Source organism: Pelophylax lessonae (assembly GCF_965119305.1).
Source record: "Pelophylax lessonae genome assembly, chromosome: 7".
NCBI lineage: Eukaryota > Metazoa > Chordata > Amphibia > Anura > Ranidae > Pelophylax > Pelophylax lessonae.
In genome coordinates, this window is record NC_138774.1 from 162467561 (window position 1) to 162494080 (window position 26520).

At 40.1% G+C, this 26520-nt stretch overlaps 1 protein-coding gene across 4 annotated transcripts in view; it reads left to right on the forward strand.

The window, feature by feature from the left end:
• Window positions 1-26520, forward strand: part of TENM1 (teneurin transmembrane protein 1) — a 1047296-nt gene that overhangs the window by 587795 nt on the left and 432981 nt on the right. For 3 of the 4 annotated variants that reach the window (XM_082262885.1, XM_082262887.1, XM_082262888.1), the window contains one exon: window positions 17381-17524. In XM_082262885.1, the coding sequence (XP_082119011.1) occupies window positions 17381-17524 (144 nt within the window). The remainder of the gene's footprint in view (window positions 1-17380; window positions 17525-26520) is intronic. The other variant, XM_082262886.1, reaches the window with a different exon arrangement.

Sequence of the window (26520 nt, forward strand, 5' to 3'; positions counted from 1 at the left end):
AGGAGGAGGACGAGGTAGCCAACACTGCTTCTTTTCACAAATTTTAAATGAGGGTACACCCCAAAAGAGTGAGAAAGAGCAAAAATGGAACAATGGGTGGGTAAGGTCGGTATCCATTGCTATTCTGCATAAGGTACGGAAAAGTCCCGTGGGATCCATGCCTGGTTCATTTTAATGAACGTGAGCTTGTCCACATTGTCTCTGGACAGGCGGCTGCGCTTGTCTGTTATAACGCCCCCAGCCGTGCTAAATACCCGTTCAGATAATACACTGGCTGCAGGGCACGCCAGCACCTCCAAGGCGTAAAGGGCAAGCTCAGGCCATGTGCCCAATTTGGAGACCCAGAAGTTGAAGGGGGCAGACCCGTCATTCACTACATGTAGGCGTGTGCACACATACTGCTCCACCATGTTGGTAAAATGCTGCCTCCTGCTAAGACGTTCCATCTGAGCTGCTGGTGCTGCTGTTTGTTGTGGCGTGCTGACAAAGCTTTTCCACATTTCGGCCATGCTAACCCTGCCTTCTGAGGTGCTGGCGGTGCCCTGGTTGCGTTGGCGACCTCCTCCTCCTCCTCCTCTGCCTTGTGCTTCCACTGTGGCCCCGCTGTCAGATGGGAATGCCAGCAGCATGGCGTCTACCAGCGTGCGCTTGTACTCGCGCATCTTGCGATCGCGCTCCAGTGAGTGAATTAAGGACGGTACGTTGTCCTTGTAACGGGGATCCAGCAGCGTGGCCACCCAGTAATCAGCACAAGTTAGAATGTGGGCAACTCGGCGGTCGTTGTGGAGACACTGCAGCATGTAATCGCTCATGTGTGCCAGGCTGCCCAGAGGCAACGAAAGGCTGTCCTCTGTGGGAGGTGTATCGTCCGTGTCCTCTGTATCCCCCCAGCCACGCACCAGTGATGGCCATGAGCTGGCCTGGGTGCCACCCTGCTGTGAACATGGTTCCATCTCCTCCTCCAGCTCCTCCTCCTCCTCATCCTCCTCATCCTCCAGAACTGTGCCCCTGCTGGACAATTGCGTCCCTGGCGTTTGCGTGTGCAGGAACCCACCCTCGGAGCCCCTTGCGAATGACTGCCCTGAAAGCCTTGGAAATGTTACCTCTTCATCCTCCTCCTCCTCCTCATCCTGTGCCACATCCTCTTCCATCATCGCCCGAATTGTTTTTTCAAGGAGGCATAGAAGTGGGATAGTTAAGCTGAGAACGGCGTCATTGCCACTGGCCATGTTGGTGGAGTACTCAAAACAGCGCAACAAGGCACACAGGTCTCGCATGGAGGCCCAGTTAAATTAAATAGCGGAATAGAAAATATGATCCAAAAAAAGTGTATGTATATCACACGTACACAACCACACTGGGCCCCAATTACTATTGTTTGTACCCCTAAAAGGCTAGATGAGGAGTAGGGGGAGTATGGAACAGGCAGCACCCTCAAACCTTCAGAAGTATGAGATGAACCCCAACAACTTGGAAAGGTGGATCTCTCTCACACGTACCAACACAGACTATCCCCCAATTTAACTGATCCCCAAAGGTTTTTGATTAAATAGCGGAATAGAAAATATGATCCCAAAAAAGTGTATGTATATCACACGTACACAACCACACTAGGCCCCAATTACTATTGTTTGTACCCCTAAAAGGCTAGGAGTAGGGGGAGTATGGAACAGGCAGCACCCTCAAACCTTCAGAAGTATGAGATGAACCCCAACAACTTGGAAAGGTGGATCTCTCTCACACGTACCAACACAGACTATCCCCCAATTTAACTGATCCCCAAAGGTTTTTGATTAAATAGCGGAATAGAAAATATGATCCCAAAAAAGTGTATGTATATCACACGTACACAACCACACTAGGCCCCAATTACTATTGTTTGTACCCCTAAAAGGCTAGGAGTAGGGGGAGTATGGAACAGGCAGCACCCTCAAACCTTCAGAAGTATGAGATGAACCTCAACAACTTGGAAAGGTGGATCTCTCTCACACGTACCAACACAGACTATCCCCCAATTTAACTGATCCCCAAAGGTTTTTGATTAAATAGCGGAATAGAAAATATGATCCCAAAAAAGTGTATGTATATCACACGTACACAACCACACTAGGCCCCAATTACTATTGTTTGTACCCCTAAAAGGCTAGGAGTAGGGGGAGTATGGAACAGGCAGCACCCTCAAACCTTCAGAAGTATGAGATGAACCCCAACAACTTGGAAAGGTGGATCTCTCTCACACGTACCAACACAGACTATCCCCCAATTTAACTGATCCCCAAAGGTTTTTGATTAAATAGCGGAATAGAAAATATGATCCCAAAAAAGTGTATGTATATCACACGTACACAACCACACTAGGCCCCAATTACTATTGTTTGTACCCCTAAAAGGCTAGGAGTAGGGGGAGTATGGAACAGGCAGCACCCTCAAACCTTCAGAAGTATGAGATGAACCTCAACAACTTGGAAAGGTGGATCTCTCTCACACGTACCAACACAGACTATCCCCCAATTTAACTGATCCCCAAAGGTTTTTGATTAAATAGCGGAATAGAAAATATGATCCCAAAAAAGTGTATGTATATCACACGTACACAACCACACTAGGCCCCAATTACTATTGTTTGTACCCCTAAAAGGCTAGGAGTAGGGGGAGTATGGAACAGGCAGCACCCTCAAACCTTCAGAAGTATGAGATGAACCTCAACAACTTGGAAAGGTGGATCTCTCTCACACGTACCAACACAGACTATCCCCCAATTTAACTGATCCCCAAAGGTTTTTGATTAAATAGCGGAATAGAAAATATGATCCCAAAAAAGTGTATGTATATCACACGTACACAACCACACTAGGCCCCAATTACTATTGTTTGTACCCCTAAAAGGCTAGGAGTAGGGGGAGTATGGAACAGGCAGCACCCTCAAACCTTCAGAAGTATGAGATGAACCTCAACAACTTGGAAAGGTGGATCTCTCTCACACGTACCAACACAGACTATCCCCCAATTTAACTGATCCCCAAAGGTTTTTGATTAAATAGCGGAATAGAAAATATGATCCCAAAAAAGTGTATGTATATCACACGTACACAACCACACTAGGCCCCAATTACTATTGTTTGTACCCCTAAAAGGCTAGGAGTAGGGGGAGTATGGAACAGGCAGCACCCTCAAACCTTCAGAAGTATGAGATGAACCTCAACAACTTGGAAAGGTGGATCTCTCTCACACGTACCAACACAGACTATCCCCCAATTTAACTGATCCCCAAAGGTTTTTGATTAAATAGCGGAATAGAAAATATGATCCCAAAAAAGTGTATGTATATCACACGTACACAACCACACTAGGCCCCAATTACTATTGTTTGTACCCCTAAAAGGCTAGGAGTAGGGGGAGTATGGAACAGGCAGCACCCTCAAACCTTCAGAAGTATGAGATGAACCCCAACAACTTGGAAAGGTGGATCTCTCTCACACGTACCAACACAGACTATCCCCCAATTTAACTGATCCCCAAAGGTTTTTGATTAAATAGCGGAATAGAAAATATGATCCCAAAAAAGTGTATGTATATCACACGTACACAACCACACTAGGCCCCAATTACTATTGTTTGTACCCCTAAAAGGCTAGGAGTAGGGGGAGTATGGAACAGGCAGCACCCTCAAACCTTCAGAAGTATGAGATGAACCCCAACAACTTGGAAAGGTGGATCTCTCTCACACGTACCAACACAGACTATCCCCCAATTTAACTGATCCCCAGAGGTTTTTGATTAAATAGCGGAATAGAAAATATGATCCCAAAAAAGTGTATGTATATCACACGTACACAACCACACTAGGCCCCAATTACTATTGTTTGTACCCCTAAAAGGCTAGGAGTAGGGGGAGTATGGAACAGGCAGCACCCTCAAACCTTCAGAAGTATGAGATGAACCCCAACAACTTGGAAAGGTGGATCTCTCTCACACGTACCAACACAGACTATCCCCCAATTTAACTGATCCCCAAAGGTTTTTGATTAAATAGCGGAATAGAAAATATGATCCCAAAAAAGTGTATGTATATCACACGTACACAACCACACTAGGCCCCAATTACTATTGTTTGTACCCCTAAAAGGCTAGGAGTAGGGGGAGTATGGAACAGGCAGCACCCTCAAACCTTCAGAAGTATGAGATGAACCCCAACAACTTGGAAAGGTGGATCTCTCTCACACGTACCAACACAGACTATCCCCCAATTTAACTGATCCCCAAAGGTTTTTGATTAAATAGCGGAATAGAAAATATGATCCCAAAAAAGTGTATGTATATCACACGTACACAACCACACTAGGCCCCAATTACTATTGTTTGTACCCCTAAAAGGCTAGATGAGGAGTAGGGGGAGTATGGAACAGGCAGCACCCTCAAACCTTCAGTATGAGATTGTGTTCACTGTACCCCACAAAGATTGAGTTCACTGCACCCCACAATGATTGTGTTCACTGCACCCCACAAAGATTGTGTTCACTGCACCTCACAAAGATTGTGTTCACTGTACCCCCCAAAGATTGTGTTCACTGCACCCCACAAAGATTCTGTTCACTGTACCCCACAAAGATTGTGTTCACTGCACCCCAAAAAGATTGTGTTCACTGCACCCCAAAAAGGATGTTGTTCACTGCACCCCAAAAAGGATGTTGTTCACTCCACCCCAAAAAGATTGTGTTCACTGCACCCCACAAAGATTGTGTTCACTGCACCCCAAAAAGATTGTGTTCACTGCACCCCAAAAATGATTTTGTTCACTGCACCCCAAAAAGGATTTTGTTCACTGCACCCCAAAAAGGATGTTGTTCACTCCACCCCAAAAAGATTGTGTTCACTGCACCCCAAAAAGATTGTGTTCACTGCACCCCACAAAGGATTTTGTTCACTGCACCCCAAAAAGATTGTGTTCACTGCACCCCAAAAAGGATGTTGTTCACTGCACCCCAAAAAGGATTTTGTTCACTGCACCCCAAAAAGATTGTGTTCACTGCACCCCACAAAGGATTTTGTTCACTGCACCCCACAAAGATTGTGTTCACTGCACACCAAAAAGGATTGTGTTCACTGCACCCCAAAAAGATTTTGTTCACTGCACCCCAAAAAGATTGTGTTCACTGCAGCCCAAAAAGATTGTGTTCACTGCAGCCCAAAAAGATTGTGTTCACTGCAGCCCAAAAAGATTGTGTTCACTGCAGCCCAAAAAGATTGTGTTCACTGCAGCTCACACACAGAAAAATGGATGTGGATCACTGACACCTGCCTATCTCCAATCCCACACCACACAGCAATATCGATTGTAGTTTGTAGAACACAGTTTCCCTAAAATTCAGCAGACTCTGTCCCTAACAGGATTGAGAAGAGATCGTAGATCAGGATTGAGTGCAGACCCCACCCCCCACACAGCAATATCGATTGTAGTTTGTAGAAGACACTGACCCTAAATAATTCAGCAGACTCTATCCCTAAAATGCCTACAACTCGCCCTGCCTAAACACTCCGACCTGTCCCTCAATTCTATCCGGACACAAATGTTTTTTTCCTGCCTATCTTTCCCTAATCAGCAGCCAGCACGTTGATGTGTGCTCTGTCCCTGAATCTAAGCAGCATAATGACGCCGCTGCGGCTGCCTCGAACTTATAAAGACTTGGTCACATGCTTCAGACGGCCAATCACAGCTACTGAGACATTTGCAGGCATGGCTGGGATGGCTTAAGGCACACCAGTTAAACGATTGTTGATTGGCTGTTGAAAGCCCGCCATGAAAAGAGCGCCAAAGCATGCAAAACCCGGAAATAAAACGACCGAACACGGATTTTTACCCGAACATACAGTAAAGTGTCCGTGTCCGTGTTCGGGTACAAAAAATCCAATTATTCGGTACGAACACGAATAATACAGTCCGTGTTCGCTCAACACTACTTATAACTGTACATTATTTTCTGAATGAAAACTAATCATTCAGTGTTTACTATTGTTATTAGCTGTGATCGGCCATAGCTGATCACATGGTACAGATTGGCACCATGTGATGACTGGGACCAATCACAGAGCTCATCACAAAAGTACACAATGAAAGGCATGAATCAAAGCCATTCCATGCGTACAACTGTTATGTGATCTTCTGTGATTGGCCACAGTGATCACATGGTACTGGCAGCAGGCCGGTACAGTGATCTGTCATCAGCCATATCTGGTGGACATGGATGGTAACAGATAACGGATTCTAGGAGGACGTCATATAAAGTCCTTGTTGTTGTTGTTCAGTAGATTTACTGAATAAAGTAAATCGAATAAGGTAATTGATGTTGGACTTACAGTGGGGGGCAAAGTTTATTTATACATTTTTTTTATAATAAAGGACTTTTACAAAAATACGTCTGTGTTTTTTTTACTATTTGATTTTTTGGGGGAATGAGTAACATACTGTATATTCATTCATGTAGGGGGGGGGCAGATATTGAGGGAATTCCCTTGTTCTACACGGGGCTTCAATTTCTAAATAATCCCTCATGGTAGACCCCCACATCCACCAGCCAAGGGATGTGAGGATGAAGCCCTTACAAATAACATAGGAACAATGTGCCTTGCCAGGGGCCCCCTCAAAAAGGTACCCTCCCAATGTTGAGGACATGTGGCTGCATGTTTGCTACACCTCCCTTTTTTTCCAGCCAGGCAGAATGCCCAGATAAGGGTCTGGTATGACTTTTGAGGGGAATCCTATTCTTTGTGTGTGTGTGTGTGTGTGTGTAGCATGCCCCTCAAAATATATACCAGACTCTCTTAAGGATAAGGGCCTAATAATTTTGTTTTGTGAAACAATACTTTTTATCGAAAATTAGGTTTTATGACAAAAAGTAACAAAAAGGAATTCTGATTAATTTCAGAGCCATTAGCAGTAACCCCAAGCCACACTCAGGGTACCGCTAGGGAGATCGCTGGATTCTGTAAGAGAGGGTACTTACCTTGTCCCCGGGATCCAGCAATGTATCCCGGCCGTGTGCTGTGGCCGGATGTTCCTCCCGATGCTCTGTGCCCTGGCTTCCGTTTCCTGCGACATGATGCTCACAGGGGGGTGGAACCGGCGGCAAACTCAAATAGTAAAACACACCAAACACACTGATACATTACAAAATAAAATAAATTCACATTAGTTTGCCCCCCAGTGCCCTTTCCTGCAGTTTTACTGTACTTTTTATGTGTATATATATATATATATATATATATATATACGTATACAGTAAAAAAAAAAATCATATATAAATAGTTGGTTTGGGCTGCTCGTTCTTAAGAATTACATTCAAAAAAATGGTACCGCTTTCAGCACCTAAAATCGGAAAGAATCTTACCGCCAGGGAGGTTAAAGGGTACAGTACAACTCCAGATATACAGCTCGCAAACAAAGATCGCAGGGTATTAGCACTAGATTACAAGCAACAATATAACCATTAGCAGGTTGATTTGTCCATCCAGATACACCATGAACAAGGAAATTCAGCGTACTTTAGGGCATTGAATGCTATGAGGCGTTCAAAAGTGTAGTTGGAATTTACCATGTTCACCAGTTCAGAAAGGTTGGGTAATACTTTAAGTTTCCAGTTCTTCAAGATGAGTATACAAGCTGCCAGTAGAATGTGTGTGACTCCTGGTCACTGGAATACTGGGTAGTGATCAATACCTAGGTTTAACAAGGCCAATGTAGGCTGAGGTTTTGTCTATGTCAGTGCAGGAGGAAATTAGGCGAAGTACACTGGCCCAAATACTAGTGAGGCACAGGCATCTCCAGAGGCAGTGTAGGTGATTCCCTACCTGGTCACATTCACACCAGCACAAGGGAGAGGCTGCTGGAGACATTTTGGACAGTCTAAAAGGTGTATAGTGCCATATATTTGTAATTTTTATCATCACTTTGGAGTGACTTGTGCAGTGAGAAGCATTAGTAATCAAGCGAAATGCAGCTCGCCATTGTGCCACAGAGTATGAGGCCTGGAGGTCATATCCCCACTTTAACATAGGGCTGGTTTGGCAAAAGGTATGTTTGTTCTGAAGGATGTTGAAAAAGAGATAAGTTTAGGCTTGGGCTGGGTAGGGAAATCCCAATTTGGAAGAGGTAGAGAGATTTTGGGAAGGGGGTATTTGGCAAGAAAGTGCAGCAACCTGGCACAGGTAAACTGGTGGTTCTGGGAGATGGTATTTAAGTGACAGTTCCTGTTTGGGGTAAGGGGTTTTATCCTTAATGAGGCCATGGATGTAACTTATACCATGATTTAGTGAGGGTCTAGTCAAGAAAGAGGGGATCATGGCCTCAAAGATTTGGAGAGGAAAGAGGGTGATGGGGGATGTGGGGTCAAATGTGACAGAGTTAAGATGTCTCCATTCCTGCAGTGTAGTGTTCCAGGGTTTCCACCTGTCGCTAAGGAGGAGCAAGTGACGGTTGTCAGTAGGAGCGATAGCAGCCTCTAGATCTGCCCATAGTGAGGCTTCATCTGTGCGGAACCAATGCTTAAGTTGGTCCAGTTTGACAGCCCAATATTAGTCTCGGAAGTCGGGAAATCCAGCCCAAGGGATCTCTGTCTAATCAAGCAGGAGTTGGAGCATCTGGTCTTTAATCCCTTCCAAAGGAAAGATTTAGTAGTTTTTGACACAGATGTAATAATGTGGGTCGGGGGGACGGTTAAAGATCTGAAAATGTAGATGATTTGGGGAAGTATATTAATTTTCAGAGCTGCTAGTCTTCCACGCCAAGACAGTTTAAATGTGGCTATTTTGGAGTTCCTTGTCAATTCTGGAAATTAGGGGCTTAAATATAGCTGCCACCAAAGAGGAGATGGAGACGGTAAGGGGAAAAGGTAGGGGATCGCTTCTGAGCTCCATGTAAAGGGAAATTGTTTCTGAAGTGTTGATCTGGTAGGTGCTCAGAGCCCTAGGTCAAGGATAAGTGATAGATAATAGAAAATGCAGCTGAATTAGGTGAAGATTTGAAATATCTGTGGTAAGGAAGACTTGAGTAGGATAATGGCGCCCGCAAAGAGATTGAGTAGTGGAGTAGTGGAGTTGGAAGCCTGTAATGCCTGGGTGGGAGCGTACCACTTCCGCCAGAGGATCAATCATTAAATTGAAAATGGACGGGGATAGTGGGCAACCCTGTCTGGTCCCATTAGATATTGTTAAGGGTTTGTATAGAAGGCTAGATGCATTCATCTGTGCTGAGGGCATGGAATACAATGCCAAAATGGTGGACATGTTACCTTTTAAACCAAATTTGTTCAGTACCTTTGACTTCTAAAACCAGTGTACTCTATCGAATGCCTTCTCTGCGTCGATGGACAACAGCAGAGAAGGCAGAGAGGGCATTCTCTTTTTCACTGCATAGTGTAAAATATGAAGTATACGCCTTGTTGCGTCTCAGGTCTGTATATCCAGAATGAACCCCATGTGGTGCTTCTTGACCAAGGTGGGCATCACACATAACAAACGTTGTGCCAAGAGTTTAAGGTAGACCTTCACATCCGTGTTCAACAATGATACTGGATGAAAATTGGGGTCTTTACTTGGTTTGGGTATAGTGACCATGTGCACCCTCAGCATCTTTGGGGGAAATGAAAAGGTGTGTTGGGAGGCCATCAGGTCCCAGGGATTTGCCAGTAGACAGGGATTGGATGGTTTTAGAGATTTCCAGATTAGATAAAAGGTGTTAAGCTCTTGAAGTTTTTTTTCAGTAAGTGGTAGAAGATCAAGTTTAGCTAAGAAATTTTGGATATTTGGTAGTGAAAGTTGGGGGGTATTGGGGTCATCTCTAAGGTTATAGAGAGCGCTGTAGTAACTAGCAAATTCATCCCCTATGTCTTGTGTGTTGACTAATTTGGATTTGGAGGTAAGGTGGATTAGGTGGGAAATCCTGGCTGTCTCTTGGGCAATTTTAAGTCTATTGGCTAGGTATTTCCCAGCTCTATTAGCATTAGGATAATGGCTGAGCTTGAGAAACCTGAGGTGGCGGTCATATTTTTCTGCTAGATGTAATAAAGTTCTCCCCTATGCTTGGTCCTGAAGAAAAAGCTTTAGGCTACAAAATATGTAGACCTCTAGATATATGCTGTTATATAGTTGTGACATTCCAGGAGTTTATTTGATGATTAATCTGTTATACTCAAAAATACACAGTTTTAATTACCTAAGGACACAGTATTGAAGATTCCTCCCATTGTGCAGTTGTATCTTTATGTCTATAATAAACAGACATTTTATAATGGTCACTTGTGTGATTGTTTTTTTGAGTGCTAAAATTAAAATCTCACCTTTCTGGAAATTTCTAAGTTTCATAACAATTGAGGATGCTGACATCCAAAATTACAATCTCAAAAGAAGACACATTGGCATTTGATAACAAGTCAGTAGCCAAAGAGTTGAAGTAAATAGCGGGTAATTTTCCCTCTATGGTAGTAAGACATGCTCCCTTGTTAAGAGAAGGACTCCTTTAAAGTGGATATGTACCCTCTTCAAAGAAAAAACGGTTAAACAGAGAGTCACTGTGATTTACAGTTGTGGTTATTGTTTAATTTGCCACTATGTGAGGAAAGGAAAAAAGTTGTATGGATAGTAAAGAAAAGAAAAACTTTTTATAGGGCCATTTATTAAGAATGACCCATGTATTATTAAATGTACATGTAATTTAATGTACATGGGAAAAACAAAACAACCGGGTATAGTTTCTTGAACATTTAAGAGACATAAGGGTGGCTTTATTAAAGGAAAATATACTGTGCACATTGCAAGTGCAGTTGCACTCAGTTTCCTCAGAGCTTATTAAATGTGGTAAAGCTCTGCTGATTTTCATCATCCAATCATGTGCAAGCAAATATTCTGTTTTTTTTTTCTTTTTCTTTTCCTTGCACCTGATTGAGTATTCTTTACAAAGTGAAACTTTACCACATTCACTAAGCCCTGGAGATAATGAGTGCAACTGCTCTATTTGCCTTTAGTAAATCTGCCTCTTAAAGAACAAAGAATTCCAAAATCCAGTAATGACATGTGGCAATGTCACAAAGGTAAAATTAAAGAATAGTGGGCTCTGGGCATTTATAAGTTAAGCATTTCAGAGAGAAGGGGAGACTTGGACAAAGTATTGATGCTCTAAGTTGGTCAACCATTTTAAAATGTAGATATGGATTATCAGTTGTGCATACACTACTTACAAATAGTCAATTTAGCTTGAAGAGAGAGGATGGGTACAATTAATCTTAGCCCTTCTTTAGGCACAACCTGATGAAGTCTTAGATTAAGATTACCAATGGCATTGGATGATGATACACCTAGTGTGCATGCTGCTTTTGGATGTTTGTCAGTGTATTAAATGATAAATTTCCAGGCAATTAACACATCCCCTGCTATACAGGAGCACAGCTGCAGTTATAGCATTGTAGAAATTCTGGTCAGATAGGAGAATGCAGTGGAGAAAGGGAAGTTTCCCTAAGAAAATGTAAGATGGTGATTCTTTGTCTTGTAAAATGGTAAGTGTTGATGGCATAGTGAGTGGTTTAATGAAGATTTACCATTCTTGCTATATTGATTGTAAAATAGGCTATACCAAATATTAAAAAGTACTTAACATCACAGGTGTCACTAAATTGCTATACGTGCTTGCTATGGGCATCAGACTGTGTTTCCTGAGACTAGCAATGGTATGGCATCTACAGTTATGATCCATTGAAAAAGGTTTTGTGAAGTGAGTGAAATATGCAGTACTGGGAGAATCGGAGTATTCAGTGAGAGACATTTGATCTTTAATTTGAATAGCATATAAAAGAACTAAAGACTCAATTGTTCCACAGATGGTGCTTAAGGTATAGCTGTTCTTTGTTCAGTGTATGGGAGTACTATATAGGACATATGCCTGACTACTGATCCAAACATCTAGCTTCAGCAGAAAGTCATACATTTATCAGCAGCAATACTATCATTGCTAAATGGGCCAACAACCCTCTCAGGGCACCTGGTTGCCAGGAAGCCAGCAGCCATTGGCACCCTGGAAACCAGTAATGCATCTCTGGCTCCATTCATTTTCCTGCCTGGAGATTCCCACCTGCAGCTGAATGGAAAAATGTGGGTGGGGATTCTAGCTGACATCACTGACCAAATATGGCCATGGCCATACTATTTTATTTCCATGTGCAACACATAGTTTGTGTGTAATAAATCACACCATGACATCAGATTTATATTAACATATTGAAATTCTTCCCTGCACAAGCAGGGCATCTAAAAATAGATGTGCTAATGGTATAAAAAACAATGGTCTTAGGCATTTAACAAGGCATTCCTCGTATTTGTTGAATATTTTGTGTCTATCCAGAATTTTGACAAGTTTGATGCTAATTTTATTTTCGCACATTTATCATTGTGTAGGAGTCTGGCAGACATTGATGCTAATTAACAATTTATTGTTGACGGTACAATAATAATTATGAATTAAAAAAAGTTGTGTTTGATTGCTAAACTTGGTTTTCAAATGGACTGGATTCATTAGTTTCCTTTAAAAATTGTGTTATCTATAATAGCTTGAATTCTATATATATTTTTTGCATTATACCTAGTGCTTAGAATGTGTAGTGTTTCTTTTTTTTTAAATATTCTCTATTAAAAAAAGAACAAATCTAGCTATCCCATACCTGTGGATTGCTGGGAAGTAAGTTAAGTTATGCAAATCTTTTTAATAGTCTTGATCCAGAAAGCATGTGAAATCATTATCCCTGTGCATTTTAGCCTCCTATGTGCTTTCATGCAAGTGCCCAATTTTTGTTGTTGATCCTGAAGAAATCAACAGGGTTTTCTCAACAACTGGATGACTGGTTTGGGGAGGTTAAATCTAGAGTTACATTGGTAGTTTCCAGCAGCTTCCACTTGCCCTACAAAAACAGCTATTAATTGCGAAGTGTAGTCTATCTATCCAATGCTAAACAGATGGAACACATGTTAATTACACCAGAAGTATGTACAGTAGTAGTGAAAAACTGCCCATAATTGGAGGATTATGTGATCATGCTTAATTACTTGCTACTCAAAGTAAAACATCACTGGGTGTTTTAATAGCAAATAGCACAAGTTACTAAAATGTACAGAGAATTAAAAATCATCTATGTAGTTTTAGCCTTACCTTCACCAAGATTGAAATCTTGAAAATCTTGAAGATGCAAATCTGTGGATTGAAGGCACAAAGCTTAGTTTACATCATTGTACTCATTTCCCCCCATCCAGTGGTCTGTTGGAATTGCTCTTAAAAATCTTGAAAACAAATTTTACTCAACAGTTTGAACAATTTAGTATTTGATAGGATTTGAAAGCTTATTTAATGAGCCAGTACAACATACAATAATGCATAGCAACAAATCACATTTCACTTTGCTAAAGACGTGTATAATATCTCTGTGTTACATCACATGTTACTACTCACCTCAATGGCGCCTAATGCAAATCAACCGGTAATTACATACTTTTCTCTGCAGTTGCCATTCAGTGGGGTTGATTTCCACAGGAGTAGAGAATTTTCACTTAGCAAAGAAAATGTACACTTCATAAAATAAATGAGCTGAAGCTGTGCTCACTTTGAATACATGATCGGAGGAATAAAATGTTACTATATTCACTTTGCACAGTGGAAATTCTCTATGCCTTTAGTTAGTAAACAAAATTATGAAGTATATGTATAAATTGCTTACAAACAACACAGAACCAACACTAGTTTGCAAGCATCCAAGCGCTTAAAGAGGATAACTACCTCTAATACGGTGTGATAACAGATGCTGCTACTTAATAAAATTGCAAGAATAGGAGAATATGTGTAAATACAAACGGTATGTAAATACAAAAAATTCTAGTAGCGCAAACAAGAATAATAAGCTCACTCCCCAATCACAATCACTGAAAACTCAATAAATCCAGTATAGACTGTATAAATTATAAATATAAAATAAAATATAAAATATAAATAGTAGTCCCAACATGGATCAGTCCACCAAAGCACCGTAGAAAAATGTATGACAAATAGCGATATTCCACACTGGTGTATCCCTTGAGAAATCCTAATCGGTGCAGAAATAAAGGATCACCTTGACCACCACCAATGTGCTCTGAAGGGGGGAAGGTAATGCACACTCACCGACTTCACTGGCCCAGTGATTCTCACCACTGAGCAAACAAGCCACAATACAGCCACTTCCGCTCGGGACTCCAGATTGGGACCAATCAGACCAATGACAGGCTCTGCTGCATCCACTTAAGAATTCCTATCACTTGTTGGGTTGACTTGAGGCATCGCATGACCTGAATTGTTCCTGGTTTCTGCGCCTTGCCCAGCTGCCGCTAACAGGGGGACAAAAGTTGGAGGGTGCTGGTGTGCATCACCCCATATGGAAGAAAAATATATTTCCAATATATTTAGGGAAACAAAATTTAGAAATATATTGAATATGGCCAAAATTGTAGCATTTCAAATATATTTCCAATATATTTGGGAATTTTTTTTTTAGAAATATATTGAATATGGCCAAAATTGTAGCATGTCAAATATATTTCCAATATATTTTGGAAAAATAAAAATGTTTTTTTTAAAATATATTTTAAATATATTTTTCTTCCATGTGGGACAAGCCTTTGCTGGGAGGAGAAGTGAGTGCGGTGTGCAGGGTGCTGTCTACTAAAATTATGAAGTAGTTCAGAAAAACTATAACTGCACTTCTAAATTCTTCTATGATAATGAACAGAACATTGGCTGAATGTTAGCAGATGTGAGTTATGGAGACCTGCATAGCCCATTGATCTTTCCTTTATTGTGTAAATGAATGTATGTTGCCATATTGACTAATGTAACTTGTTACAATATTCTTGAAATCACAGGCTCTATTGGCAGGAAATGAATTTGTAGGTCCAACCAGTACTTACAAGGGGTTTTTTCTTAAGATTTTCTCAATCCTTCAAAATTTTCTCAATCCCTCAAAATTTCTTTGTTCCTATGAATCTCAGATGTTTATCTTTATTTAGGTTTTAAGCACGTGCTAAGCAGTTTCATACTGCCTTGGCCTCCCTTATTATCAGGGTGCTGATGAGAGCTATCATTCCAATGGTGTTTTATGGCCTATGGAAGGAGTCAGTAGCTTAAAGTGTTTTTAAACTGTGGAGAATGCAGTGGTTAAAGTAATACTCCCCTTACTGCAGCATGATAAGCACATCACAATAGTAAGTAGAACAAAGCCAGTGAAAGTGAAAAGATCATGCAACCAGTAACTTAAAAAATAAAAGAAATCTGTGAGTGATTCAACTCTTTAGCAATTCCCAAAAACATTTACCAAAAAAAGAACAATCATGGGAGTAAAGTTGAACTCAAAGCTGTGAATTCTAAGCTGTTGTTCAAAAATGTTACAGGTTCTAATGACTTTTCAGTACTTTGAATTTCAAGGGTTGATTTATTAAGGCAAATAGGCTGTTCCCTTGGCAAGGCAAGTTGACCTCCCCAAGAGAACTTCCCCTAGAACTCCCTGGGGAAAATGTCCTTGCAAAGTTCAACTTTTTTTAAACAGTCTATTTGCCTTTAGTAGGTCAACCCCATGGGCTCAAAGCACTAAGGCAAGAGTCACTAGAAAAGCTAAATGGCTTTGCTTGATTTGAAGGTCAATAAAAATAATTTCACCCAGTTCCTGAGTCCTCATCTGAGATGGAGTGTCTTATTTACCTCTCTAAATCCCTGCTGTAGGAAACTTAGCTTGCCAAGGCATGCGTCAGTAAGATGTAATAGAGCTGAGAGACAACAGTGTAGTCAGTATTGCTGATACCTAAGGCTTCAAAGGGTGTCAAATCCCCAAAAAGTTGTTCTGTGGTGTTAAGTCGCACATGGACGTTTTTTGGTTGTAGCTAATGGACACATCACTTGAATGAGGGAGTTCTGTGGAGGACAGAGGTTTAAGGCCAGAAGACATATTGCCCCCATAATTGGGGGGCCTCAGATGTATTCCATTTCAGGAACCTGTTGCAAGCCAATCCTGGGGGAAATTCTTGGTAGTCAAGTATAAAGATTAGAGGGACTACATGGGGGAGATTTGGTACTGCAAATTGAGTCCCAAACATCTAAGAATGAAGTGATAAGAGGGGAAAGAACCTGTGTGGATTAGAGATGTGACAGTAAAACCCAAAGAAGGGACGTAAGGGCTCTAGGGCTTTTGTGTTGTTCTATGAACACCCAAAGTTTAGTGAGGAATGAAAAAACAATCAGTGATCTGGCTAAAGACTCCCACATTATGGTAAAGTTCCATATGCGTTTAACCTAACCCTCTCTACAACTTGTGCTTAACCATGATGTCACGATGTACGCAAGCTAAAAAATGCTCTTAGAGATAATAAGCAATAGTATTTAAACTGTACTGTCAGGTGCTACAAAAAGAGGCCCCCAGGGTGCCCCTTCAAAATGTTGCTGTTAGGACCATGATCCATAGTTACAGGTTTAACCTTTATCATTGCTTGATTACTGCATTATTCACTTGGAAAAAAGCATGTGCTAGGTGTCCTGGATTCTGAGTACATTATTTTTTCAAATGGGCCATTCGCAAAGCAAGGATGAGAATTATATTACTTGGGCAGGCTACTTTACAGTCATGTCAGTAAAGTATTTTCCCACCTTTTAATTTGGACAGATTCATGTAACGTGCTCATACACATAGATTATGATGACATAATCTGCCAAGGATTGTCTTTTGATAAATGGCGAGAATACCCTCCATTGCTCCTCTGTATCCAACTAGCTCACAAAACTCTACTCTACCATAAAGGTTCTGATCACCCATGTGGCCATAGCCATGTAAAGCGAAAATAACTGTGGCCATAACCATGTAATGGGTAAGTAACTGAGGCCAGGTAGAGCAGCCAATGCTGCTAGTTTAATTTTTACTAATTCCTTATGTAAATGGATGACCTTCTTGGGTAATTGATTAGCTGTGTTATTAATTACCATAGTATAACAATAATATGGTATTTAGTTGAAAGTTTGTCAATTACATTGTGTATTTTCTTTTAAATAAAGTACTATGTGAAGTGATATACCAATAATTAGCCCTTTATTACTGAGATAAGTTTACAGAGAAACAAAGGCTCTAAACAACTATTTACTTCAATGATCAGCCTCTTGCTGCCTATTCAAAAGTGATGTTTCGTTACAATTTTATAAAACATAGCAAATACTAAGTAGGAATTAGGGGATAAAGACAGGGATAAAGATAAAGATTTCATATACAGAGAATGTTTGTTATTTTATCTACTGAATGCTTTTGTGCATTTGGGATTAATTTGTGTTCTTGTTTTATAGCAGTTCACTTGTTTGGTTTAACTTGGCAACTGCAACCAGTCGAGAGTGAGCTTTATGAGAATGGTGTCAGCAAAGGAAGCAGAGGAGAGGAATCCATGGATACCACGTATTCACCTCTCGGAGGAAAGATTTCTGAGAAAAAAGGTAAACTTGGATGCAGCCTTAAAAATGCCAGTACAGCATTAACAAATCCAATTATGTATGTGCATCAGACTTTAGCAGGGTCATATACATCTGAATAGCGCAGAATTGAATAATTGGGTTTTAGTGTACTGTTTCCATCACCACACACAATCATACATTGGCAGTTTGTGTTGATCATTTGGATCTGAGAGAAGAAGTTTCCAATAGATTTAATGCACTCCATCTCTGAAACCACCTCTCCACCGAACAGTGCAATTCCTCCATTTCCTTAAATTTTAGTGGTGCCACCTTTTACCTTTTCTTTGTCATACTTATGAGTGTCTCTGGACATTAGAGACTCTCAAATAGCTGTTGAGAATACCTAAATGACCCTCATAAAGCAATGGGCTGTATCCTAAAAGAAAGAATTTATTAAAACATAAAAGTAGAAGTTGGCAAAGCTGCCCGGTTTTTATTAATCAAGGGTTCTGCCTTAAATGTGCACATGGTGATATGACACTGCCAGCATAAATTTCACTGTAGAATTGATTTTTTTTCTTTTACAATTAGCTTGGCTTACATGCAACATTAGCACCAAATTCTGATTCATTTTAGGTTAAACCACTTTAAGACCAGAAGGATTTGCCCCCTTAATGACCAGGCCCTATTTTGCGATTCTGCACTATGTTACTTTAACCACTTAAGCCCCAGAAGATTTGGCTGCTCAAAGACCAGGCCCTATTTTGCGATTCGGCACTGCGTGAACTTAATGGACAATTGCGCGGTCGTGCAACGATGTACCCAAACAAAATTGACTTCTTTTTTTCCCACAAACAGAGCTTTCTTTTGGTGGTATTTGATCACCTGTGCAATTTTTATTTTTTGCGCTATAAACAAAAAAAGAGCGACAATTTTGAAAAAATAACAATATTTTTCACATTTTTTTATATGAAATTCTCAATAAAAAATGTAAAAATCAAAATGTTTTAACATTTTAGGCCAATTTGTTTTCTGCTACATATGTTTGGTAAAAAAATTAGCAATAAGCGTATTTTGATTGGTTTGCGCAAAAGGTATTGCGTTTACTAACTACGGGAAAGATTTATGTCATTTTTATTGTTTTTTTTTTACTAGTAATGGCGGCGATCTGCAATTTTTTTGCGGGACTGCGACATTGCGGCGGACAGATCGGACTGACATTTTTGACACTTTTGGGAGTACCAGTGACATTACTACAGTAATCAATGCTATAAATATGCACTGTTACTGTCAAAAAGACACTGGCAGGGAAGGAGTTAACTTTATTGGTGATCAAGGGGTTAAGTGTGTCCCTAGGGGAGTGATTCTAACTGTGGGGGGGTGTGACTTGTGAGGTAATCACAGAGACATGCGATCCTACATAGCAGGATCGCGTAGCCTCTGTGCTTACATCAGGGAGAATGACAGATGGTTGTGTTTACATCAGCCGTCTGTCTTTCTTCCTCTGCAGCGGGAGATCGTGAGTGACAGGCGCCCATCGGAGCTCCCCAGGGAACGAGCGGGGGCGGGAGCGCACCTCCGGCGGCACGCCCTCGCCCCCTACAGGCGGCTGAGTGAGTGACGTACCCTTACGTCACTTTGCCCAGCAGTGGCTGCCTGCCGCAGTATATCTGCGGTGGGTGGTTGTTCTGTGGTTAATGGACAATTGCGCGACTGTGCGATGCTGTACCCAAATAAAATTTCCACAAATAGAGCTTTCTTTTGTCTTTTGGTGGTATTTGATCACCTGTGTGATTTTTATTTTTTGCACTATAAACAAAAAAACTGTGACAATTTTGAAAAGAAAAACAACATTTTTCACATTCTGCTATATGACATTCTCAAAAAAAAAAAAATTCAAAATAATCACAATAAGCATATTTTGATTGGTTTGTGCAAATGTTATCACGTCTACTAACTACGGGAAAGATTTATCATTTTTATTGGTTTTTTTACTAGTAATGGTGGCAATCTGCAATTTTTTGTGGGACTGCGACATTGCAGCAGACAGATCAAACCCCTGACTGACATTTTTGACCCTTTTGGGGTCTATCTATCTATCTATCGATCGATCGATCGATAGATAGATAGATAGATAGATAGATAGATAGATAGATAGATAGATAGATAGATAGATAGATAGATAGATAGATAGATAGATAGATAGATAAATAGTACATATATATTTTTTGCAAACTGCATTGATAGGATCAAGCTGATCTCTTTTAGAGGTATATCTATAAAATCATTAAAAATACTATTCCTTTTACAGAATCAGACATTTCTGTTGATTGTGTTTTTTACAGAGACAAACTAGCAATCTTTTATCAAAATATGTTGGTAAACATCCATATACATTACTCTAGCCAATATTGTAATTGGTTTGTTAATGAAGTTTTTAATAGAAATGTAGATTAGAGCATATCAAGTTTCCAGAGAAAACCATGGTGAACTTATCAGAAGACCCAACAAGATCCTATCATGTGAAATCTTGAGTTCAGTGTAACAAACACCAAGCAGGAAGGGTAATCAAGATATATTTCAACGATGCCTCTTGCCTGAGAATATTGATTTGAGTGTAGTATTGCACCATTAGAAAGTTGGAAGAAATAACTGCAAATGCATTCAAATAAAGCAATTTTATTAGCATAAAATAGAAGTTTTAGTTTGTTTGGGGCTATATAGCTACACTAAAATCTGTAAAATGCAAGTGGGATCAAAGTGAAAATATGAGCGTCTATGTTTTATTTTATGTAACTATGCTATATTGGTTTTAAAGCACACTAAAATTGAATCGATCGTTCTGGCACCGTAGATTCACCAATAGGAGAAATATGTGCAATCTAAGAGAGCCTTCAATTTAGCAGAACTCCTGGTCTTCATAGACTGGATGAAATTACAGACTCAAACATACAAACAGACGAGCTAAAAATCTAGGTTTGCCTCCTATACACCTGGTCAGACTTTGGAGATTTGGGAAGCCTTTGCTCAGCCTCCTGTTCCATTTGGCTGATACTGTAGATATGGTTATTTGATTACTTATCGGAACTTATTTAGCAACTTGCTTCCTAAACCTATTCTGACACTTCTTACATAAATGTAATAATCAGCTTTTTTTTTGCTAGAAAATTACTTAGAACCCCCAAACATTACATATATATATTTTTAAGCTGAGGCCCTGAAGAAGAAAATTATAAGTATTGAAATTTTTTAAGTCAAACGATATTTGCGCAATGGTTTTTCAAACACAATTTATTTTTAATACACAAAAACACAATATAATAGCCAATTGTTTGGTAAAATATAAAAGATGACGTTACATCAAGTAAATAGATACCCAACATGTCTCGCTTTAAAATTGTGTATGCCTGTGGAAAAGTGACAAATTACGGTACCTAAAAAGCTCCATAGACAATGCTTTAAATCCTTTACAGGTTACCAGTTTAGAGTTACACAAGAGGCCTCGTGCTAGAATGATTTCTCTTGCTCTGACATTTGTGACAAAACCTCACATGTGTGGTGCAATCCCCATTCACATTGGCATGCAGGAGCTATGTGCGCGTTCATCTTTGTTCACACACACCGGAGGGGGGCACTCTACATTTTTTTACTTTACTTACTTTATAATTTGTCTCTATTTTTATCAACTTTATTGCTACCACAAGGGATGAACAGCATCCCTTGTGATAGCATGGGCCATTACAGGTGTCATGGCTCTTTACTGTCGTTACTGAGACATATGGGGTCTTTTAGACCCCAGATATCTCTTCTGTCCTTAAAAGCATCTGTTCAAACTGAGATCGGTTTGATCAGATGCTTTCACAGGCTGGTAACATTGTTTACATTAGACCAAAACTGTGACAAAATACTCATCACTTCTGGTTTCTTGAACCATAGAGATGATTGGGATAGTTTTAGTCCTCTGTCATCTCTATGGTAAGCCAACAGAACCTCTGGCTTCACTTCTGGGCTCTCCTGAACTAACCACCGGCGGAAATGCAGTGGGAAGGGGGGACCACCTTCTGCCGCATGTAAAAACAATCCAGCATCTCAAACCCAAAGAATTCCCATTTGTTTAAATTATTATTTCACCTTTTAAAACAAATTTAAATAATGTTGTCTTGCCTGTTTCTTTTATCATATAAATATGTGTTCAATTTAATCATAAAATCATGTGCAACAAAGAACCCTTTTTTTTTTTCATGTATTAACCACTTGCCGACCGCCGCACGACTATCTACGTCGGCGGTCAGCCCCTCACAGGCAAACTAACGTAGGGCTACGTTGCTTGCTTGTGAGGGTCTAGGGAGCGAGCGCGCGCCCCCGGAGGCGCGCTCCCGCTCCCGCGTGGTCACGGACCCCCCCGCGCGTGTGACCAGCGGACCCGATGTCCGCCGGCCACTCGGCGATCGGCGGGGGAGAGGGAGAATGTCAGGCAGCTTGTGTAAACAAACTGCCTGTCATTCTCCTTGCTGCAAAGACACTGATCACTCGGATCTAGTATGTAGATCCGTTGATCAGTGTCCTTACAGCTAGAGCCACAGCCAATCACAGTAGAAACCACGCCCCTAGGGACACACACAGCCCCTCCCTTCCAAATAAAGTTAACCCCTTCACTACCAGTGTATTTTTACAGTAACAGTGCATATGTATAGCACTGATTACTGTAGAAATGTCACTGGTAACCCCAAAAGTGTCAAAAATGTCAGTCAAGGGTCCGATCTGTCCGCCGCAATGTCGCAGCACCGCAAAACAAATCGCAGATCGCCGCCATTAAGCGTTAAAAAAAAAAACAACAAAAATGACAAAAATCTTTCCCTTTGTTAGTAAACGCGATAACTTTTGCGCAAACCAATCAAAATACGCTTTTTGCGATTTTTTTAACCAAACATAGGTAGCATAAAACAAATTGGCCGAAAATTTTTAAAAATTTTGATTTTTACATTTTTTTGGGGGGGAATTTCATATAAAAAAATGTGAAAAATATTGCTATTTTTGCAAAATTGACGCTCTTTTTTTGTTTATAGCGCGTGATCAAAAAATCGCACAGGTGATCAAATACCACCAAAAGAAAGCTCTGTTTGTGGGAAAAAAAGGACGTCAAATTCGTTTAGGTACGGCATCGCACGACCGCGCAATTGTCCGTTAAATTCACGCAGTGCCGAATCGCAAAATACCCCCTGGTCGGAATGGGGGTAAAATCTTCCGGGGCTTAAGTGGTTAAAAAAACAAGAAAAAAAATTTAAATTTATTACTAAATTTAGAGAAAAAAAGTATTTTCTGAGTAAACAGTATTTACTCCTCTAATCACTTCTGCTGTTTAATGGCATCTACAATTTCTCTGAATGTATTCTGAGTGTGCTAAACCATACAAGTTCTTTCACAGTCTGTTTGATACCCCCATTAAACTGTAGAAGTTAGTTCATTTTCATATTTCATGCAGTGTACACAGTATAAAAACACATAATAAATATGGAGTTAATATCTGTTTAACAGCTTGTAGTTCCAGTCCTAAGAGAAGCATAACCTACAAAGAATATAACAGCACACTAATCCAAGCTTTGTCACAGGACCAATAACATCTGTATGAGGCCTGTTCCAAGCAATCATTCATTTTGTAACTTTATAAATCCATGTTTCTGTTGCTCCTTACCATTCTACAAAATCACACTACATATAACAGTACCACATATTCCTAAAATCCAAACAGTATTAGATTAAATAATAGACCTGATTGACTGAATTGCAAAATGAGTTGAAGTGTAGTAAAGAGTTTTTCTTGTCTGTGAATGGATATTCGACTTCAACATTTTTTTATTTATTTATTTTTTATACTGTGCACACTTCAGAAAGTGGAGGCTATTATTTTAGGTATAGGGGTAATCTAGCTAGAACTGATATTTCAGTTATTTAGGTATTGCTGAATAGACTAACCCACAAAATATTTTTTTTCTTTTATGGACTCCAGTAATGAGATTTGTGAACCTGTGTTTAAAGTTTAGCCATATGTTTACCATATGTTTGCTCTCCAGTTTGATTTTTTTTTTTATTATTATTTTATTATGTTATGTAAAATGCAGTTAAATAAGTGATGCTCTCAAACCTGTAAAGCTGGAGGGCTGATAATGCAAAATGAGGAGGGGTATGAGACAAAAGATATTGTTATAAAAGAGTGAAAGAATGTACACATTTTGTCGACATCTACCTACCTATAAAATAGCTGGTTTGGATGGATTGGCCCAGTAATCCAATTTCTGGAAAAAAAGTTACATTTGTAAAATAATGCTTAAGCTTAACATACCCAGCGTTGGAACCATAAATCCATACAACGGTGTGGGTGAAGATATCATGGTTGTGATTATCATCCAAAGCCCCAATCAGCTGTGGCAACACTAAGAGTAGTGGTAAGCAAAAAAAGGGCAACAACCCCACAGTGCTCAGGAGCTTATTGTCAAGAAGTGGTAACCATGGAAGATAAAGTCTTCAATTTTTTGTTCCACATAATAAATGGAGGAACTGCCTTTAAAGTATCAAAGGTTTCACATTTATTTTAACATGGAAATAGTTTTAAAAACATGTATTAAGGACATGCAATCAAATAGACCAAACTCACTGAGGGTGACCGGAGATCAACCACTCCTCAACGTGCCACCCATGTAGACAGCAGACAACTCCAAAGGGTCTGAACTGAGTGGAAAAGCTAGATAGAGGGTAACAATGGCTGCAGGGTTTGCAGATGCCAGGCTGGCAAGTGGGCATGCTGTAGACTACACAGGCAGTGGTGTGACTGCAGGGCAGAAGAATGTCATGGAGACTGGATTGAAACGCAAGCCCTGCAGTTGCTGTGACCAACTGTAAAATAATCTATAGGTCTCTAATTCACAAAGGGCTTTTTAAATCAGCTAAGGTTAGTTTAAGATCTGTGTATTTTTATTCATCCATATAAGTCAGTGCCAATATATGACAAACAAATAGTTAACAAATACCAGAAGCATGGTAAATGCATCTTAAATGCACCTCAAATGCTCATGTGCACTGACTTTAAGTTACTTTAATTATATTCAATATTTATCCCTATAAGTGTTCTCATACAAATGTTAAGCTCACTGAATTTACTATTGCATAAGCTCAGAATCATTTCCTTTTCCCATTAAATAGTTAACTCTTCATGTTTGTTTAGCTGTTTAGAATGGTATTGCAATAGCTGATGCAAACATCCTCTGGCTTTGCCAGCAAATATATCAATGTGCTATAGAAACAGAAGTTGTGGTTACAATCAGGACCGAGTTCTAGGGGAACATAAAGAGATTGCTTAGACTTATACAAATGTCTTCTCTATTACATTTGCTTTCAGCAAACTTACTTATAAATCACTTTCCCTGGAAAAGAGAGAACATACTGTACAAGGTGGAACATGGTGTTATAGGATTTAAGCAGGGGTTTGGGTGCCAAGGAGGGGTTGACAAAGCTTATGATAGCTGAGGATTTTCAGTACAGGAGGTAATGGGGTGGGCGGGGGGGGGGGAGAGATAAAATTGGCAAAGGCTGTTATAGCAATTAAATGTTCCAAAGTTACACAGTTGCTTTGATTGAATAAAGACACCGGTCCATCTAGTTCAACCTGTGTGGGTATGTGTATGTTCATTATGTCTCTACCACTTCCCATATTCCTGTATATTGTGTTCGAAAACATGTCCATCTAAGATTTTTTTTAAATTAGCGACATTACCCACTGAAACCACTGAGGAAGAGAGTGTCACATCCTTACCGCTCTAAAAGTAAAAAGCCCTTACTGTATGTAGTTTAAGGATAAACCACTTTTCATCCATCTTTCACTGAGTGGCCACGTGTCTTCTTGAGTGACCTGAAACTGAGTAGTTTCCTCCCAATGCTGGAGTCACCATTAAGATATTTGTATCACTATCATATCTCCTCTTAAGTGTCTCTTCTCCAGGGAGAATAAGTTTAAGGATTGTAAATGTTCCTCATAACTGAGATCTTCCAGCCCTTTTATTAGTTTTGCTGCTCTTCTCTGAGCTCTCTCCAATTCCAGCACATCCCTTCAGGAGACTGGAGACCACAAATGGACAGCATACTCAAGATGTGACAGAACCAGAGTTTGTAAAGTGGTAGAATTATAGTTTTATCTCTTAAGTAAATACCCTTTTTAATGCATGCCAATACTCTACTGGCCTTGCTTGCTGCAGCATGGCATTGCATTGCTATTTGCTATTGCTGAGTATGTGATCTACTAGGATCTCCAGATCTTTCTCCATCCCCCTAGAGGTTCTCCCCCTAGTGGGTAACTTGCATTCATATTTTTTCCCCTATTACTTTACATTTCCCTACATTGAACTTCATTTTTCATATGTTTGCCCACACCTCTATTTTAGCCAGGTATTCTTGTAGAGTTGCTATATTTTGCTGTGAAGCTTTTTCCTGCTTAACTTTGTATTATCAGTAAACATTAAGATCGAACTCTTTATACATCCTCTACATCTTTTATGAACAAGTTAAACAGGATTTGTCCCAGGACAGAGCCCTAGGGTACCTGGGATTCTGGAGCAGTGGGTATGGGATTGAAACACAAGATTCCTGGTTTATATCTCACACCAGGGTTTATATCTCACACTGAGGGTCTGGATTCTGTTCAAATTACAGTGCTAAATCCTGTGTGATCGGTCTGTTTTAAAGTATGATGTCCAGTGTCCAGATCTGCAACCTATGAAGTTTTCTGCTTTGGCAGATGGCAAAATCATTACATTATTAAGGGGGCTATGCAAAAAGATACTATATAGTGGTTTGTATAGTGGTCTATTTATGAATGTTTTCACCCAAGACATTTTTCACCAAAGGTTCAGTTTGAAATATGTGTAAATACTGGGAGAAAGTTGTATGAATCTTAGATGAAAACATTTAGAAATAGACATCATAGTCAGTCTCAGTTTCTGCTTGTTTGCATTCAGCTTTGAAACTCTAGTGCCAACAAAGTTGCTGCT